Source organism: Coenobita brevimanus, chromosome 91 (assembly GCF_032717465.1).
Source record: "Coenobita brevimanus isolate Jiangsu-jjx chromosome 91, ASM3271746v2, whole genome shotgun sequence".
In the NCBI taxonomy this organism is placed as follows: Eukaryota; Metazoa; Arthropoda; class Malacostraca; order Decapoda; family Coenobitidae; genus Coenobita; species Coenobita brevimanus.
This window is the reverse complement of record NC_137044.1, coordinates 18,461,248-18,481,396: the sequence shown is the minus strand read 5'-3', so window position 1 is coordinate 18,481,396 and position 20,149 is coordinate 18,461,248. Positions and strand designations below refer to the sequence as shown.

The 20,149-nt window shown below is 41.6% G+C and overlaps 1 protein-coding gene across 1 annotated transcript in view; it reads left to right on the top strand.

Annotated features, from left to right (window-relative positions):
• The window catches only part of LOC145411899 (uncharacterized), an 88,273-nt gene extending 84,963 nt beyond the window's left edge, over positions 1-3,310 (top strand). The window contains exons 4-6 of the mRNA XM_080281871.1: positions 2,620-2,742; positions 2,821-2,931; positions 3,040-3,310. Of these exons, the coding sequence (XP_080137997.1) occupies positions 2,620-2,742; positions 2,821-2,931; positions 3,040-3,310 (505 nt within the window). The remainder of the gene's footprint in view (positions 1-2,619; positions 2,743-2,820; positions 2,932-3,039) is intronic.
• Positions 3,311-20,149: the final 16,839 nt, after the last annotated feature.

Genomic DNA, 20,149 nt, shown 5'->3' with positions numbered 1-20,149 from the left:
CTTCCTCCTTACCGCCCAAACGGAGGATGGTGGACTGCAGGACATTTAGCTTACAATAGATTGGGTTCACCTTGAACCTGAGGCTGCTGCTACTACTACTACTACTACTACTACTACTACTACTACTACTACTAATAATAATAATAATAATAATGATAATACTTTTACTGCTACTTACTAATACTACTCCACTTACAATCTTTCACTCGGAGTAATCTTCTCTGCCTTTACCACCACACTCCTTTCAGTTTTACCGTACACATCACTATCATTTAAAATAAACTTCTGCATTGTCCTAAACTATTTCTCCAAAGCTTGTATTTACTGAACTTCAAAAATTCGCAGTTTGGAAGCTATGAACAGATTCTCACTATGTTTTTTCCCGATGGATACAGCGAGGAAACGAGCATCAGCTGACCAAGGCACTTCTGTAGGTGCTTCATTGAATGATCGGAAGGGGGAAAAAAAAAGGTGAACTAAAACATGAGGTAATTAACACCATTCATGACAGTATTCCTCTAAATATTACAACTTGCATTACGAAATCGATCATAAGAAAATAAAAGGGATGTTCTACACGCCTGTATGATTATCAACACGCTATCATGAAAAACACAACTCACGACTGTCAGACGACGATATTTTATGCAAAAGATTTGGTTTCACTTATATATATATATATATATATATATATATATATATATATATATATATATATATACAGTATATGTGTGTGTGTGTGAAATTTTGATGAAACTTAACCAAGAACTTCATCACAACAGCTCCTAAAGTGAATATACATAACATAGAGAGACAGATGATAGATAGATGCAGATAGATATAGACAGACGGGTAGATAGACAGATATAGATATCAGACTGACTGGTCAGGTATCAAGGATGGGCGGGTTGCTTCCTTGAACCCGCCCCATCCTGACGTTTTCTGGGCAGTGGTACGCCCCAATCCCGACATTTTTGGACCTTTTTTTTTTTTAGGCTCAAACATTCGCTTTTGGTGAGAAACATCAAAAATTCATAGAGAAATCGCTCACCTGAGGTTTAAAATACTCGATCCAGGTACGAGTACCTCCTTACCTGACTGGGTTTTCTAACAGGCTGGCACCAAAGAAAACGAGTTCTATGGGAGGATAACTATTTTATCCACTCATAAACAGTATTTATTTATTTACTTGGTACGAATTTATATGTAGTACAAGAGTATATTGGTTTTCAAACAGTAATATAGGTATTATAAGCATTGTTTCACTCATTAACTCATCAACCATTCATGACCTTTTTTTCCCACATTACCTAATCATCATTTCTGACTGTTTCTTCCTCTAATGCTATGTAAACTTTGCCCTCCACATTGTCATCGATTGGGGAACCACTCTGGCCCTGAATGTCTTTATTGGCCAGGTCACTGGTAACAGGTGAATTGCCGAGGCAATGGTGTGCAGGGGGGGGGGAGAGGTTATGCAGTGTAAGGCATTGTCCCTGCTTGGCATCTTGTAGAGGAATTGAGGAAGGTGTCCCATGTATACGTGCCAAAAATCACCCGCAAAATCGCTCGCAAAAATTGAAAATTGTGCAAATTAGGGACCTTGCAATGTTGCCGCGTTAATTTACGTCTCCGGGATATGAGTGCACATCATGTGAGGACGTGAATTCACGTCTCTGGGACGGGGCGGGTTAAACTGCATCAGATTTTCTGGATTTTTTTTTTTTTTTCTGGTGACAGGTGGATGTAATTTTCTTCAAATTCAAGCAATGGACTTAGTTACAATAAACAGCTCAACACACTCCGGGTTCTCTTGTGACGCCATTACCATATAACAGACAAACCCGGCGCCGGTAAGCATGACTGTAGTAATATTGCATGAGCAAATTGGTGGCTTAGGAAAGTTTAAATACCTTTGCACAAAAACTCGTAATTTACCTCATGAATAAATGTACGTCATTTCTTGACAACTTTAACTGAGAATGACGCCACTTGTACAGTCTGTGTAGACCCAGTAGGATGCCCTTTACTGATCATGAGGCAGGCCTGAACTGACTGGGACCTTGTGGTCTAGCGATTTAAGGAGCTAGTCAGGGTGAAGGTTGGGTGCTATAAGCATTGGTTGGCATAACCAAGAGGTGGCTTTTTTCCCCTACCTTAATTATGGCAATCATGCCTCACATTCCCACCAGTACATCAGAAGGGTTAATATGGGACGCTGCTTGACTGGAACCTGCATTTTATTTATTTTTTTTTTGGGGGGGAAGTAGCTTTGGAAAAAGCACACATAAGTTATTCATCTTAAAGCAAGTACGAACTGATCATATCTGGTAAGGCATACAAATTTATGAGTATGGTTAAAACAGACACATAGGATGAAGGATTGCTGAGTGGTCTTGTACAGTCAGAGAATTAGTGGATGTCTCCCTAATGTCTGGTGAACACATTGTGCAAAAGTCGAACCATTAGAGACATGCAATGGTCCAGCTGTGACTCTGGTTGCGTTTCACTTGTTTCATATCATCTTCATAAAAAATTAAGGAGATGGTTCATTCCCTGAATGCTCTGGTACGAGTTCTTTCCATCACTAATTGACTGACCCATATCATCCCATTACAGGTGTATGACGCTGGCCGGTGGCTTAGGTGGCCTGGGACCGCTTTACCACCCCGCCTTCTGTGGCCTCTGCACCTACAAGCCCCCGCCCGCACCCGCACCCACACCTGCACCCACGTCCTCACAGCGCTCCCCCAAGGCTCCTAACTCTTCACCCACACCCCTACTGAGTGGACCCAGCACTCCACCATCGTCCCTTCTGAGTGGCCCTACAGTATCACCACCATCCTTACTCGGTGGCCCTACTACATCACCATCATCTCTGCTGAGTGGACCTAGTGCATCGCCACCAGCCTTATTGGGTGCTCCAGCTTCGTCGCCATCATCCTTACTGAATGGTACTATGGCAACACAGTCGTCAAGCCTCCCTATTGGCCAGACACCACCTGTAAGTCTGACCATTGGTCAGACAACGCCTGTGAGCCTCTCCATTGGCCAAACACCACCAGTCGCTCTTCCTATTGGGCAAACACCAGCTGTGAGCTTGCCTATCGGTTCAGCGCCATCTACGAGCTTGGCCATTGGTCCTGTGCCACCACCTGCGAGCCTGGCTATTGGTTCCCGTCTGCCAGTGTCCTTCCTGACCACCGCAGCATCCCCCTCACCGCCCCCCGTCACCCCCGCCGTCAAGAAGCCAGTGCCCCTGCCCCCCTCCACTACCGCCATGGTTGCCCTCAGAGCTCACGCCTACTGATCAAAGTGGACAGCCGGTGGTGCACTGGTTAGCACATCCTACTCGCAACTGGAAAAACCCGAGTTCGATCCTCATGCCAGTCAAACTCCCAGGCAAAGTTTGAGGACCTGGATGTAGACTGCCCCATGCGTGTTATATTCTAGGGGATAATTAATACCCAGAAAAACAAAATGACTTAAGGTCCTTAGTGCAGTTGATTAGCATAACATTTCAACCTTTTTCTGAACACAACACCCTACCTGCTGACCACAACTTAGGTTTACTGAACTGAAGAACAGGCCAACAGGACACTGGAAACACAACAATAGAAGCCTCTGAACTAAGGCCTGGGTAACTAAATGCAACATCAGGCCATTGAACACACCGCCAAGCTACTGAACACGACACCAGACTATAAACTCAAGGCTATATTGATAATTATTAGCGAAGCGTTACCTATAGATTTTGAAAGTGGGTGCTGATAGTATGTGCTTTCATCCTGCCTGCATCTGTCCAAATTTTGTCAGTTTATACCGCACACAATTTAAACTCAGAACGCACGCAGACATATCCCTTACTGCACTTCAACCTCCACATGCATCACTCTTCCTGCAGACAACCCCTTATCGTTCTAAACAAGCGTGAGTACTGGGGCACGGGTGACTGCTTTACTCCCATGACGTAGTGTTCGTTTAGTTGTTACTACTATGAGAGACTTTTATTTTCCTTCAGGCAGAATTTTCAAACAGGGGGGGATAGACAAAGACTTCATTAACACCTTCACTGACAGAATTCCTCCCTAAGTTAGATACAATCATCTGCAGGTGATGAAAATAAATTGTAGAAATGCGTCACTGGATTGACGGGGTTGACTGGCTTGCACTCTCTGATGCAAAGGTTTGATCCTCATGTCGACTGTCAGAGCTGCCACGGACAAGGCTTAAAAAAATTCTCCCCTGCCGGTGTTCAATTAAATAGCCTGGGAACCACTACACTCGACAACAATGAATAGAAACTGAACGAATTGTTGTTCAAGATTAATGTCATCAAGCTAATCACATCATCAACAACGAAGACAATACTTACAACAGTAATACAAACATAGATGGCAAACTAATATTTTTCCACTGTATATATCTATATCTATCTATCTATATAGATAGATAGATAGATATAGATACATTACTTGACCTAAAATTGCCATCTCTTTCGCTTGAATGCTGAGTTGCAACAACAGGTTAACATGAAAATATGATGTCAGTCACGTTATGGAAAGGAAGTACCGGTGTAGTAGCTGCATTGTTTTATTTCACCTCTTAGCTACATGAAATAAGCTGCAAAAAGACGAAAAGATGGGCTGAGTTAGGGTGAAAAGAGTATACACTAGTACTTAACTGCCTCGGTTACGTCCCCTCAAGCTGTCAACTTAGTAGACTGTTTCCGGTAGGCCACATACTTCTAGGGAATTTGCCACAACAAGCAACACAGTACCTCCACAGCGTATATTTTCAATAGATTTTTCTTTTCAATCATCTACCACCGATAACAATACTACTACCGCACGCTCTACCTGAACTCATGCCAAATGAATAACACCTGCCCCACACCCACGCCCCTCCCTCCTAAGCCACCTTTACTGTTACTCTTAAACTACATAAAATCATTTGGGGCAGCTAAAATAAACCAGCTGTGTATCAGTAAATCTAAAGAGGGTTAAAGGGCTACCGAATAAAGCAACTTATCGACGAGGAAGTGGGCTGGTGCATGATGAGTCCGCACAGTACAAAAACGATCTTGACACTTTCAGCGGGACATGACAAAACAATGAGATTCGGGAAAATGATGTCTGGCTACGTGTGATACCAGTAGTCCTACTTATCTCTTCTGTGGCTATTTATGAAATGGATCATTTTTCACATCTGTCTCTCAACATACTTTTATATACCTGGTCAGCAGTTACAAATGTGTAATATAGGTGGGAAGGAAATAAAGGAGACAGCTGACGTTTATAATTCTGTACCGTTTCGGACAAGCCACACAGGCCATCTTTTAGCACATTCTTTGTAAACAAGGGATGTGCGTAGTCCAAAACGTTAGAGAAATAACAAGTACAGGAAAAATGTGCAGCCACACTCCACAGTACGGCTCTACAGAACACGAGTGGGAAAAATGAGTAATACCATAGTTAATTCTAATATGTTTTGTGTAACGCTCCCGACTGCTATGACAACGCCTTCTCTTAGCACCTCCTCTTCTGCCAAGTGAAATCGTACGTCTTGTCCACTAACTGTGGTGACTGGCGTGGGAAAAACTTACGTTCTTCCTGCGTTTCCGTCCCACACATTTTATAATTTTCTGTGGGTCATATTTTAAGTGGCACCCGGGATTTCGCAACACCTCTTCCTAAGAGAATTTTTCTACATTACACCTCAGTATCCTCTCGTATGTTACTGATGCAAATTGTCGATATCAAAATCATATAAACTGTATACAAGATAATGTTATTGTGTAATATGCGGAATATATCAGTAAGGAAGAGGTATTACGATGCCTTCTATCCCACGTGCAAAACAGTCCCATCATTTTATGTTGTGCCATGTCTTGGAGATATTATTCCCTAAACACAGCTGCTGACAACACGAAGCACTGCAAGAACACAGAGCAGTATATATTGTCAGTTTATCATCTGAGAACTGGGCCACTCCCACAATTTAAATACTAAATGTTGTTACTTAAAACTTGATGAGCTTTAGCTATGAGTCTTCTTGGTTAGTAGTTAAGCAAACCTTCCAGCACTTGGCCACCAACCAAGCTGAAGAGGGTTGGGGAACTTTGCTACGTCAGTGTAAACGCGCTATCTTATCCGTGGTATACTGGCTGCGTTTGGAGTTGGTACGAGGTCTGGCCAGGTAACCACACCACTCCCACACCTACACCCCCCTGACCTCTTGCCCTTACACTCCCATACCTTTTGATCCTCTCACCTCACAGTTTGGAATGTGTTTGTGGCAACTGCCTCAACTTCCACACATTTGCAGTCAGGAGTCTAATGTGGAAATGACCGCTGGTGTATGTTTATCCTCTGCCCAGACATGTTTGCTTTTCGATTCGGATGGCGGATTGTTTGATAAGCAATAACGGATACGAGCACTGCTTCGGTATTGCATCTACTGAATACCATGAACATGATAAGGTTCTTCCTGACCGACTCAGAAGAGAGACTGCTACACATGTTTCAAAGCAAATACCTCCTTATAATACAAGTCAGATTACACACATTTAATAGTACAATGTATATTATGTATTCATTTACACACACACACACACACACACACACACACACACACACACACACACACACACACACACACACACACAACTTTCCGTAGTTAATGTGATCATTACGAAATATATGCATTGATTCTTTTTTATTCAAATGTCAGATCAGTCCTCCAGATTACAGCGTTCCATAAGCAGCTTACTGTGGCAAGTCAAGAGTTCCACATGAAGATTTCTGCCTTATATTCTCCTACAAACAAAGCAATATTATTATGTGGGAACCTTTCACTTCAGAGGGATGCTTCCCACACACGCATACCAACCTACGGCAGTAAACTTGGATCACGATGGTCATTCTGAGACAGTTGTTCTCCGGTGAAAAGATCGTTTTTGTGGCGTGTACGGTACAAGACATGGCAGACCAATGCAGGACAGGGCAGAAGGCGGTGGTTGGGATGGTTTGGTGGTAGTTCTTAAGTAGAACTCTTAGTCCACATGTTAGCTAAACCAAAGAGAAGAAGCACGGGGACGTATTGGAATAAAACACAATTAAATAGGTGAGTGAATGAGTAGTATTAAAGATAAATAGATAGCCCGTGCGAATGAAGTAAATACAAATAAGAAAAAGTTTAATCAAATTATCTTCAGCCTTGTGGCTGACAATCCAAAGTTACTGTATATACTTGTGAGTGTGTGCGTGTATGTGTGTGTGTGTGTGTTTATATATATATATATATATATATATATATATATATATATATATATATATATATATATATAGTTTAGATTTTAGAATACCAGTGTATAAGGGAACGTGAAGAGTGGGGTGAGGATGGAGGGCAGGTGAACTGTGCACCATCACCGCACCGTGTGTCGTCTGCAGTACCCTAACTACCTACAGCAGAAACGACTCCAAACCTAGGTAAATTACTGAAGGCAATAGCATTAGGCCTGGCACCTACACCTACGAATTTGGTGGTCGTAAAAAGGCCCGTCCACCACCACCACCAACTGAGGCTTGACATCTGCGTACTGAACCTGCCGTCTGTATGCGTATTAACTGTGAATGAACGTATAATCACTCAATAAATATTTCTATGCACATTTAGCGAGCAAACTGCAATAATAATGTGAATGTGTGTGAGCGTTTTTGTATGACTTCTAATCCAGCCAACCTGTAGACTACACTACTGGGCTTCACATACTGTAAACCTAAAGCACAATAAAAAGTATGGTGGGTTAATCTATGAAGCTTGTTAAAGACCGGTCCGACACTTACCTTATTTACAATCCGATGAGCTCAGTAAAAGAGGAATTATTGTGCTCTATACTCTAATTATGCTTTATACTCTAGTTATGATCTCATTAATTTTACTGTTAAGACATGTCTATATTGTACATAGGTTCCAGGCACAGCTTCACCACCAGGCCCCAGGGACACAAGGTAGTCAGTATGTTCACGGATCCTTCCCTTCCTAATATTGTTCAGGTAAATTATACTTCTCATAGGTTCGTCTAGCCAGGGGACGTAATTTTTATGTTGATACAGGTGCCTCCCCGGACGATTTTATTCAACTTAGGAAAGAATTAAGAACTGGACGGGTTAGATACAGCCTTCACCAATCCCATTAGCACACGAGAAGGATGAATAAAATAGTCTCACAAGAATAAAACGAAGAAAAGCGTCATCGTAGTTAGGGGATGCAGGAGGCCGCAGAGTTTGACATTACCTCCCCTGAAACTGCTCTGGTAAAAATAATGTTACTCTTAATTCTATTTAGGCGTGGCGCTGCATTACCGTAACGTCACTCCACTCCGACTCATCCTACAAAGAGCGCAGTCAGGTGTGTGTGTGTGTGTGTGTGTGTGTGTGTGTGTGTAACTTGGAGGCTAGTGGCAGGATAAAATACACTAATCTCTGAAGACGCCATGACACTACGTCTGGCGCGAACTTTGAACACCCTTTTTTTTTTTTTTTTTCCTGGCTACCTTTGGACCCTTGACGCCTTGTGCTGAGAAAAATTTGAAAGCCACATGTAGAATTATATATATATTAAAGAGAGCTGAGCAGACATGGTGGTTTTCTTCCCTCTGATATTAGTAATGAAATTCACACACACACACACACACACACACACACGGCAAGAAGTATCAAGAGAGTATTTGATAGTAAAAAGGAAAGCGTACAGATCTGAATTCTGTATGACGGGGTATTTATATAAACATCACTGGTTGCCCGACACACACACACACACACACACACACACACACACACACACCAAAGAAGTTTGTCCTGTAAACTTCTGGGTCGGTCAATTAACACTACATCAGCTTAAATACTGCACAAAAATACCAATGATAAATAAATAAACTAAAAAGGCAACATTTCCAAGCAGATGTCTGACATTTTTATGAATTTATTTCTTCTGCTGGGGTGTAACTACAACCAAGAAGCGGTGGCACCGCACATCAAACCCGTCCCCGGCAGTCATTTTAACGCTGACGTACAAACACAACAGGATATCTATTCAAAGATGTCACATACCAAAATTGGGGTAAATCGGGTGAAAACTGACGATCTTACGGCCATCTGAAATATTAGGCCAGACCCACCGGACACTGACCCCCCTACCGCTAACTAGGGGGTGACCCCCCCTGATGTAATGAGGAATGTTATAGGATGCAGATTTGAAAGATGCACATTAAGGACTTGGTTTCATGTCGATACGACGAATTTGAAAGGAGTTCTGGCGAAAAAAAAACTATTTTTTATTTTTTTTTAACATTTTTGGGGCCAAAGGCCTACGCCTTGGCCCACTTTGTCCCCAAATTTAATCATGTGATCAGAAGGTCATAGTCCATCATCCCTGTAATTTTAGTCAAAATCGCACCAGTGGTTTTCGCGTAAAGTTAACAAACAGACAAACTGAGTGAAAACAATACCCGCCCCCGAGACCCTGGGACGAGTAAATATGCATCTGCTTGTGTTTGCAGCTTATACGAGAAGTCACGAGGGAAAAAAATCCCTACGGAGCCCGACAACTGCATTTTTTTTTTTTTTTTCCGCATCGTAACCTTGAAGGCGAATAGAACACGAGCCTTGATTACCTCCGCTAACGAAGTTGGTGGAGTTTATGTATTCACCTTTGTTTGTCTGTTTGTTTCTCCACACGATGTCTCCAAAAGTTCTCAATGAGTCAATGAAATTTTGTGGAAGAGTGGGCCATCGGCCAAGAAAGAACTGATTAAATTTGGGGGCTGATCCGGATCCTATGTACCCCACACAATATCTCCAAATGTTCACAATAATTTTCAATAAAATTTTGTAGAAGAGTGGGCCATAGGTCAAGGAACAATTGAATAAATTTGGGGGGTGATCCGGATCCTATGTATTCCACACAATATCTGCACGGATCCTGATCAGGAACCTTTTTAATGGCAATGGCACTAGCAGAGGTATGCGCTCTCAGTATTTGTAGCTTACCCAGTATATGAAGTCAACAAAAAAAAAAAAAATAAAAAAAAAAAAAAAAAAAACGCTACAAAGCCCAACAGAATTGTACTTTTTCGCACCGTAACCTTGAAGGTGAATGGAACACGAGCCTTGATTGATGGCTGTTTGGGCTCTGGTGTGTCCACAACCAACTTTGGAAACTTTTTTTTTTTTTTTTAACTTCGGGCTATGAATTTGTTCTGAAGGCATACATCGAACACCTTAGCAGTGTCAAGTGCTAATTACCACAGTAATTTTAATGCAAAGCTAAGAAATAAAGTGAGGGTGCGAAAACAAACAATGGTAAGAACACGAAGAAACAAAAGTAACACATTTTCCCTTTGGTAAGTAAATAAATAAATAAATAAATAGGGATCGAGGAACACCAAAGAAGGAAATTAAATGTCAATGTTAAGTAAATAACCATCGGGGATAAACATAGAGCACATGATTATACAACGAAGAAAACAGGCTACACTAACCTAACTAGTGTCTTCGTTGAGTTCCCTCCCTTCAAACAGCGTGTAGAATTCTTTAATGAAACACACACACACACACACACACACACACACACACACACACACACACACACTACCGCGCGTTGGGGTAATTATGAGTAAAAACACGTCACTATAACCGTAATCAGTGACTCATTTAAATATGTACTGAAGTTCATATTAGTGGGATGGATCGTACGAAGCAAAATTGTACACCATATTTTCGAATCTGACTCTTGCATTCTGTTATACCGCATGAACACAATACTGAATGGGGTGCTTCTGAAAAGCCTAGTATTCCGTCAGATGGCTCCACTGTAGCAGTAAACACATTCCCGCGCTGTTTAAAAAGCATAATTTTATTTGTTAAATATTTACACTGTTGTGTGAAATTGTGAATCATGGTAATGTCATATGCCGTAATATAAATAATACAAATAGAACACCTATATATAACGTATCATGAATTGTTTATATTTATCATAAACTGAAATTAAAATATCACTGATGGCCTGTGATGGCAATCCGCCATTTCAGTGGTCCTATATTATTTAATTTCTGCTACATTTAGTGCAAGTTAGATTCTTAATACATAGTTTGTTCAGAGTGTAAAGTACGCCTAGTGGGTATCTTGACTCATCCAGTCTCTATGTTGGCAGAAATTTAATATTGAGTAAATACTGGCATTCACCATCATAAATCATCCGGTCCGAGGAACCGTCCCAAAACCAAGATCGTTTACACGTCATTTTTTGCCCGGTCTCACCGAGGACAGACGACTGTGGAAGGTAAACAAGCCAAGACATCGCCTCCGAGTGATCCACAAGATTCACACGGAGTCAAGTTCAGTATTCACGATTATATATATATATATATATATATATATATATATATATATATATATATATATGCAAACGTGAGAACACATGACGGGTAAATACTACTGCATCCTCTTAAATGTCTACCCTCAGTGAGATTGCATGCAGGTCAAGAGGACTGGTATGTGCACAAGCTACTGACTCAGTCAGTGGAAGATCTTACAAACATGTGTGGACAGGTGGCCTGGAGACAGTTCTCACATGACCATACCATTAGGGACTTGCCAAGAGGGGGCAATGTTTGTGAGATATTGATGATAAGATGACCTTAAGGTATTTATTTGGCAGGCACTTGGTGAAATGTAAAAATTAAAATAACCACTAGTTCTCAACAGAAAAAGACAAAACTTCACTGTAACACTTCACAAAAAACTACAATGATACATATGAATATGACTCACTCATGGTGCAAGGAAGCTGCAGGGGAAGGTCTCTCTCTCTCTCTCTCAGCTTAACAGTCAGGAACTCACATTACTGAACTATGTGTGTTTGTGGGTGTGTCCATTTACGACAGTAATGTAACCAACGTCGGGTACAGGGACATGAGAAATGGGCGTAGCTTAGTTAACAGCTAGAGAGGCAAGATGTGGGAATGACAATTACACAAAGATATCGCTCAGTGAAACACACTGCCTATACATAGTCACTTATGAACCAATGACGAATGTTATGAATATAGCTCGTTTCTACTCTGAGTGAATCCGTGGCATTACACGCCATCAAAATAAAATTTTTCATGGAAACTTGACATCCCTCGTGAAAAAACTTAAACACGGGACTGTCTTGTGGTGCGCATGCGTGAAGGAAGCGAGCAAAATGTTGAATGCCAGTATTTACTCAACATTAAATTTCTGCCCACATAGAAACTGGATGAGTCTAGATACTTACTAGGCGTACTTTACAGTCTGAACATACAATGTATTGAGAACCAAATTTGCACTAAATGTAGCAGAACTTAAATAATATAGGGTCACTGGAAGGACGGGTTGCCATCACAGGCCATCAGTGATATTTTAATTTCCGTTTATGATAAATATAAACACTTCACGATACGTTATATATAGGTGTTCTATTTGTATTATTTATATTTCGGTATATGACATTACCATGATTCACATTTTCACACAACAGTGTAGATATTTACCAAAGAAAAATATGCTTTTTAAACAGCACGGGGAAGGTGTTTACTGCAACAGTGGAGCCATCTAGTGGAATACTAGCTTTGAAAGCACCCCATTAATATAATCTGAGTTCAGGTTTCATTTCCCAAAACTGATCAGGATTTACTCGATTTATTCTTTATGAAAACGAAACCAGAAACTGCCGATATTCAGAAGGAACCAATATTCCTGCATCAATGAAAACTTTACACTAAACACTGATAGCTTATTCTATATATCGGACCTCAAAATCTTAAGAGTCGTTTAAATCTTGCCAGTACCATACTCACTATAAATGGGTGCCTATTGCCTAAAGCAGGGCTCCTTAGTTACTGTCTTTGAAAGTCGTCATACTACAGTCGCGGCGAACGACTCTGAGGTCATTATCGTACCCTGGCAATCTACCCGTCAACCGTGCGTCCGATTTCGTATCATATTATACACGAATCACATTATTGTACACGAATATATTATACACGAATAATATTATACACGAACATATACACGAATCACAGACGTATCATATAATACACGAAATCGGAAGCACAGTTGACGGATAGGTTGCCAGGGTACGATAATGTCAACCTGAGTCGTGCGTCGCAACTATATCGTCCTATGTGGCGGAGGTCCATATCAAAAATCTTGTATTACGTATGACTGGAATAAAACACTTTCATTTATGTTAGGATACGGAAATAATTAGTTCTTTATATTAAACCTGTTCGGAAAGTTAATTCCCTAAGATCAATGGGGGCAAATAAATCTGGTCTCATTTAATGCTCAGAAAACTAAATACGTTAATTTCTCCTACAGAAAGAATCCCTCAGACTCCCACATAATTTTAAATGATGCCAATATTCCCATATCCACTACAATTGACATCCTAGGTGTCACACTAAACACGAACCTAAGCTGGACAGCTTATGTTAAACCCCTTGCTAAAAATGCTTCTAAAAAATTGGGACTTTTGTACAGAGTTCGTGAATTCTTCACTGACGAGCAGTTGGTCACAATATACAAGTCATGTGCGTTCTCACACTGAATACTGTTCGCCACTGTGGAGTGGATGTGGAGCGGTTGCATTGTCGAGGCAGTTGGACAAAATTCAAAATAAAGCCATTAGATTAATCAGTAATCTTGCCATTACGCAGGACCTTCCTCCATTATCACTATGTAAAGATGTTGCATCTTTAGCATTTTACTGATATTTTTACCGTAAGTGCTCAGACGAACTTGCTTCAGTTGTACAGTAAGTGCAATGCAGCAATATGCAGTATGCCAGCAGCTATGAATCCTGTCTTCATGTTACCAATATTTAATTTTGAGGAGATCATAGTGATATGTTATTTAGTTAATTTGAAACTCACGTTACCATGAACGATGTACGCACCTAAAGTAACTGAAAAAATTAGTGGCTTCTCTGATGACCATTTGTCGCACTAACCAGCATCCTGGGAGTGTGCATGGAAAAGTTTGAAAGGAATGAGAGTATTTTTGATTGGAGATATGAATGGAAAAGTAGGGAAGGTGAAGGTGGATGGAGTAGTTGGTGAGTGGGATGTGCCTGCAGCAGTGGATGAGAATGGCAGTGCTCTATTGGACATTTGTTCATGGGGGGGGGAGGTTGGTGAATGGCAGTGCTCTATTGGACATTTGTTCATGGGGGGGGGAGGTTGGTGACAGCCAATACCCTCTTCTGGCACAAAATGATCCACAGGTATACGTGCCAAGTGATGAGAAGGGAGGGTGGTGAACAGAACGAACGGAAGGCAATTGTGTGTGTGGATGATAGAATGAGGTGTGTAATGGATGCAAGAGCAAACAGAGGTTGGGGGAGTGGACTTTCTGACCACCATTTGTTGATGGTGAGAGTCAAGGTTGAAATGAAGTGGAGGAATAGAAGAAGGAAAGGACAGGAGGTAGTAGTTCTCACAAGGAGGGTGGAAGGGTTAAAAAAGGATAGAAAAAAGGTAGAATATATGAGAGAAGTGGAGGAGCAATTAGGTAAATATGATCTGAAGCAGATGGGGGAAGTGGAAGGGGTGTGCAAGATATTCCCAGAAGATATCTGTGCAGAATGTGAGGTGGCGTGTGGGGTGAAGAAAAGACGAAGGGGGGTGCAAGGAACAGCATGGTGGAATGAAGAAGTGAGACAGGCTGTGCACAAAAGAAGAAAGCATGTAGTGAGTGGATGAGAAACAGGGGTGTGGAGGTGGATGAGAGACAAAAGAGTGAGTTTTATGTAGAGAGGAAGAGAGAGGTGAAAAGATTAGTAAGAGAGTAAAAAGAGAGTGGATGAGGAATTTGGAAGGAATTTGAGTGTAAAGTGGAGGGAATGTAAGAAAATGTTCTGGAAAGAGGTAAAGAAAGTTAGCCAAGGAGTAAAAGATAAAAATGGTAGATCACTGGCGGAGAAGGGAGAAAAAGTGAGCAGATGAAGAGAACACTTTAAGGAAATGCTGAACACGGAGAATGAAAGTAATGCGAATATAAGTGGCTGGGGAATGGCTGGAATAAAAGAGGGATGTGAGAAGAGAGGAAGAAATCAGTAGAAGTTGTGGAAGCAATGAAGAAAGTCAAAATGGGGAAAGCGCCAGGAATTGATGAAGTGTGTGGTGAAATGCTGAAGCATGGGGGAGAGATAGTAGTAGAATGGATGTGGAATATGTGCAGATTGGCCTGGGATGAAGATAAAGTCCCGGAGGATTGGAAGTCAGGTATTATTATTCCCCTGTACAAAGGAAAAGGGGAAAAAAAGAAGTGTTTGGTAATCATAGGAGCATTTGTCTTCTTAGTGTAACAGGAAAAGTATATACTGTATATATGGTAGGATACTTATTGACAGTGGAAGGGAAATAACAGAGGAAATAATTGGAGAAGAACTGGAGGTTTTAGGAAGGCATATACCGGTACTAGGTATCCATTTTTAAGTCTTTAGTGGAAAAGTTTCTAGAGAAGGGAAAGTTGTATGCGGCCTTCATGGATTTGGAGAAAGCATTTGACAGGGTGGACAAACAAGAATTGTGGAAAGTATTAAGAATATAAGGAGTAAATGGGAAGTTGTTGAATGCTGTGAAGAGTATGTATGAGGGTGCTATGGCTGCACTGTGTGTGAACACTGAACTAAGTGAATTTTTCTATTTGAAGGTTGGACTGAATCAGGGATGTATCATGTCTCCATGGTTGTTCAGACTGTACTGTATATGGATGTGGTTATAAAAGAGGTGCAAGGTAGGGCAGTGCATGTTGGAGCAACCCTAATGCTACAGGGCAGTGTGTGGAAACTCCCTGTACAGTCGTTTGCAGATGATACTGTTGTTAAGAGAAGACGAAGGCGAGCTGCAAGGCTTGGTGAATGAGTTTGGGAGAGTGTGTAAGAAACGGAATCTAAAGTTGAATGTAGGGAAGAGTAAAGTTATGGTCTGAGATTAAAATGTACAGTGAGGTTGGATGAGGAAATGGAAAATGTGATTGCATTTAAGTACTTGGGTAGTGTAATAAGTAAGCATGGATGTTTATAAGGTGAAGTGCTTTGAAAGGGTACAGCAAGGAAAAAAGGTTGCTGATTCTTTGATAAGTGATAAGAAGCAGGGAAATGAACATGGAAGTACAGTATTGTGATATCAGTTCTAAAGGAAGAGAAGCCTGGACCTAGTTGGAGGGACACAAGTCAAAAGCGAGAGCACTGGAAATGAGTTATTTGATAGGAGCATGTGGAGTCACATGGAGAGACAGATTGACAAATGAGGATGTGAAGGAGCGTTGTGGTGTGGATGTGATAGGAAGCATTAGGAGATAACACACTGAGGTGGTTTGGCCATGTGGAGAGGATACAGAGCGAGAGACTGACAAGGACTGTGAGGGGAGGCGGTGGCTTAATCGGTAAAGAGGTGGCTTGCGGTCCTACCGGACCCAGGTTCAAATCCCCGCTGGTGCAGGGAAGAGTTTAAGGATTTGAATTTCATTACGGCAGAGTTTATCGATCTACCAGAAGACCCGCCGACATGTCGTAAAAATACCCCCAATAATACCAATACACCAGTCCTGTATGAGACAGCCCTAGCATGTATTCAATATGGACGGTGGGTGTTAGCGCCGAGGTGGTGACATGTAGAGGTGTACGATATGTAGGAGGACTACTGGGCCTTGGGAGCAGGCTGAGAAGCCTATGCCCAGAGTCGAGCACATAAAAAAAAAAATAAAAAATAAAAAAAAAAGAGTGAGGTGGAAGGGGGAGAGGGAGGGGGAATCCGAGGATGAGGTGGAGGGATGGAGTGGAGAGGTATATGAGAGGGGGTTGTAAGCTGGGCAGTGAAATGGCAGAGGACAGGGAGACATGGTGGCGATTTGTTTGTGGCCACCCCTTACAGGATTAAGGCGTCTGGCAATATGCAGATAGTCTGCAATGTATCCACAAAGTGAACAGGTTGCGGTTGGTTATCACTACAGCAGCTATAATGGCAGCCCATTGTAATTATATTTATTAGAGCCGTACTGTAGACGAAGCTCAATCACTGATGCTAAACACTGCTATTCTTTAATTTGTGAAGGACACTAATGAACATTCAATGAAGGAAGTCGCGGGGTTTCATACAATAGCGCATCGTGGGTCGAATTCGGAACGCAGTCCGCCGCCTGTTTCACTGGACACTTCTGCCCTTTCTCTTATCATGTGTCTGTAGCTCTGTTTACATTCCTCAAACCGACGAAATATGCATTTCTTTGGGCATGTGTCTGAGTCAAGGCTAGTCTACAAAAGCTCAAAGAGCGATTACTGGATTTTATCTACTGAAGGCTGAAAAGGGGAGCAGTTACTAAGCGTCCGGCAGGTGGGTGCGACGGACAGAAGGCTGAGGAACTGTCCGACCTGATGCAGGACGTCGGGCCATCCTACCTCCCTTGTAATGAATCTGCGACGGAATGTCCTACACAGAAGTATATTAGTGAATGTTACCTACTACTGAAAAAAAAAAAACATCATCAACAGTCCACAAGTACAATACTTAAACTTTCTTCCTTATTATGCGTTGTTCAAAGCAGACCTGAATCACGCCTTCGAGCTCGTCTCTCCCGAGTCTGATCCAGCTCAAGGCCAACAGACTGTTGGCCTTGGTCCAGCTCACCCGGGTCTGCGACATTTTTTTTCTTTTTCTTCCGCCAAACTCCTCAACCACCCTCTTACTTCCGTATCTTCCACACCCTTAGCGATAACTTCTTCAATCATTGTCTAATTCCTGCTCCACGCTGTTCTTTAACAGTTAATCGTAGCATATACTCGACTTTATTCTGTTCTCTGTTTTTTCCCGTTTCTTAATGCATATTGTTAAATCTCTCTCCTCAGTTCTAAATAAAAGGCCTACTCACTCCATTCTCAAACGGTTGACTGTTTCTCTGATTCCCATATTTTCATCAGTAGGCCTGTCAGGCTCACAGAAAACAACTGGAGAAGTCCACAAAGAAAATATGTTCACATTTTTCAGTCCTAACTGCACCGTCGGTAGCTCTAAATTACAAGTACTTCCTAACCTACAGAAGCTTAAACAACCAATGTCTTTTGCTGAAAGATATCAGGATCACCACTAGTCAGAAAAACTACGTGGTAAAACAAGAGAGAGTCCAAATGTTTTAATCGATACACAAACGAAACCTTCCTTACCTGAAGCACTGTCAACACAGCAGTATCAACATTCACTGACAACATTCGAGTGAAAAAAATATTTTGATTTTATTAGCTTGATGTACTTAATTACAATAAAAATTAGTAAACATGCAAATAAAATTGACAGTTATGATCTGGAAGTCTCATGTAGAAAAAATAAATAAAACCACTAGAGAAACGGAACCATAAAGAAAAAAAAAGAAAAGAAAATCATACTCTGCAGTATATACGCTATAAATAAAACTGCAAACTTAAAAAAAATACATACATATCTGGAAGAGACGAAATGAAAAAAAAAAAAATGAAACCATTCGAGAAAACGAAACTTAAAGTATTTTTGTAGAAAAAATTATACACTGTACTTGTACACCTGTATCAGGCTCATGCCCTCGATCTCAGACTTGTTTGGATTCCGACCCATATTGCTCACACCCGACATGATCAAATTCATCTTGTTCATCCTGCATGCAAACTCCCTGCCATTCGCATCCTTGTGACCAAGAGAACTGTTTGGTGAATCCCTCGGAGGGAACTAGGAAGGAGCTTGCCGGACCTGTGTAATCCTGTGTTTGGCCAAAAAATCTGCAAAAGATGAGAGTTGTGGATGACGGAGGACTGGCAGCTCCACCAGAACAATGCTCCAGCCCACTCACCCATCCAGGATTTTATTTCATTTTTTGCCAAACAGGATCACACAGGTCCGGCAGGCTCCCTCCTCTCCAGACATGGCTCTCTTCAACTTTTGGTTATTTCCCAAACTGAAGATGCCGCTGAAGGGTTGGAGATTTGAGGACACAAATGAGATGACGACAAATGAGAAAGATCTTGTTGGTGATCCCCCCAAACTGCCTTTATATACGTTTCCAGCAATGGAAGGATCGCTGGGCTCTTTGACGGGGATTAAGTTTGAACTTTTTTTTTTTTTCCCACCTGCCACAGGTCGGATACTTTCTAATTAGACCTCGTGTAATTACTGCTGTTTGACTCCCAGCAACAACATCCCTTGATGTCGGGGCTTTTACTGGATGGCATTTAAAGAATATAAATAAAATAAAAAGGTAGCTGATGGTGGGTGGTGGTGACCATCATCCACGCGATGTACTGCTGCCCATTTCTTCCTTCAACTTTATCATTCTTTTTCTGTGTCTGCCCTCCTCTCTTCCTATTTCTCCCATCTTTCCTGTCACTTTTTATTACTCTTCTTTCCTTCTCAGGTAGCTTTACATAAGTGACAAGCCTAATGGTTTTTTGCAAGCCAGAAAACCATTTACAACGCTGGATGCTAATCATATAACCGACCCACACATGTTCCTTACATGTCAACATGTGGGTTGGCAGAGGGTTAGTGACCCTCCCCTTAAAGCAACTAAATGTCAAACAGCCACCCCTTGTGGGATTACTGTGTCTTAACTATAGATACTGTTAACAGACTGAAAAATGATGCTCGTCATCATAATAATTATCTAATCCTGTGTTTTCCCATGGGGAGCGTAAGAGCCCGGGGCTAGGCAAGTTGGTCCTGACATTTAAGATGAAAATGACCAGCTTCACTCATCCCTGAGTGGCACCGAGTAAGCAATAAACTCCAACCAACCCTTGGATATAAACCTTTACAGACTCAATCCGACTGGAGTGCCTTAATTACCCACTAAACCGCCAGGCGCCATAATTTGGTTATATGGTTACCACCCAGCGTAGTAAATGGTTTCCTAGTATACAGGAAAAAATACTGCCTGTCACTCAGTGTACAGTCACCCATAGGCAGAAGGAAGAGGAAAGAATGAAAGAAAATAGACGGAAGAGAGAGTGTAAAGTCACCCGAAGGCATAAGGATGAGGAAAGAATGAATGAAAGACACAAGAGGACATAAGGAGAGAAGAAAGGAAGGAAAGGG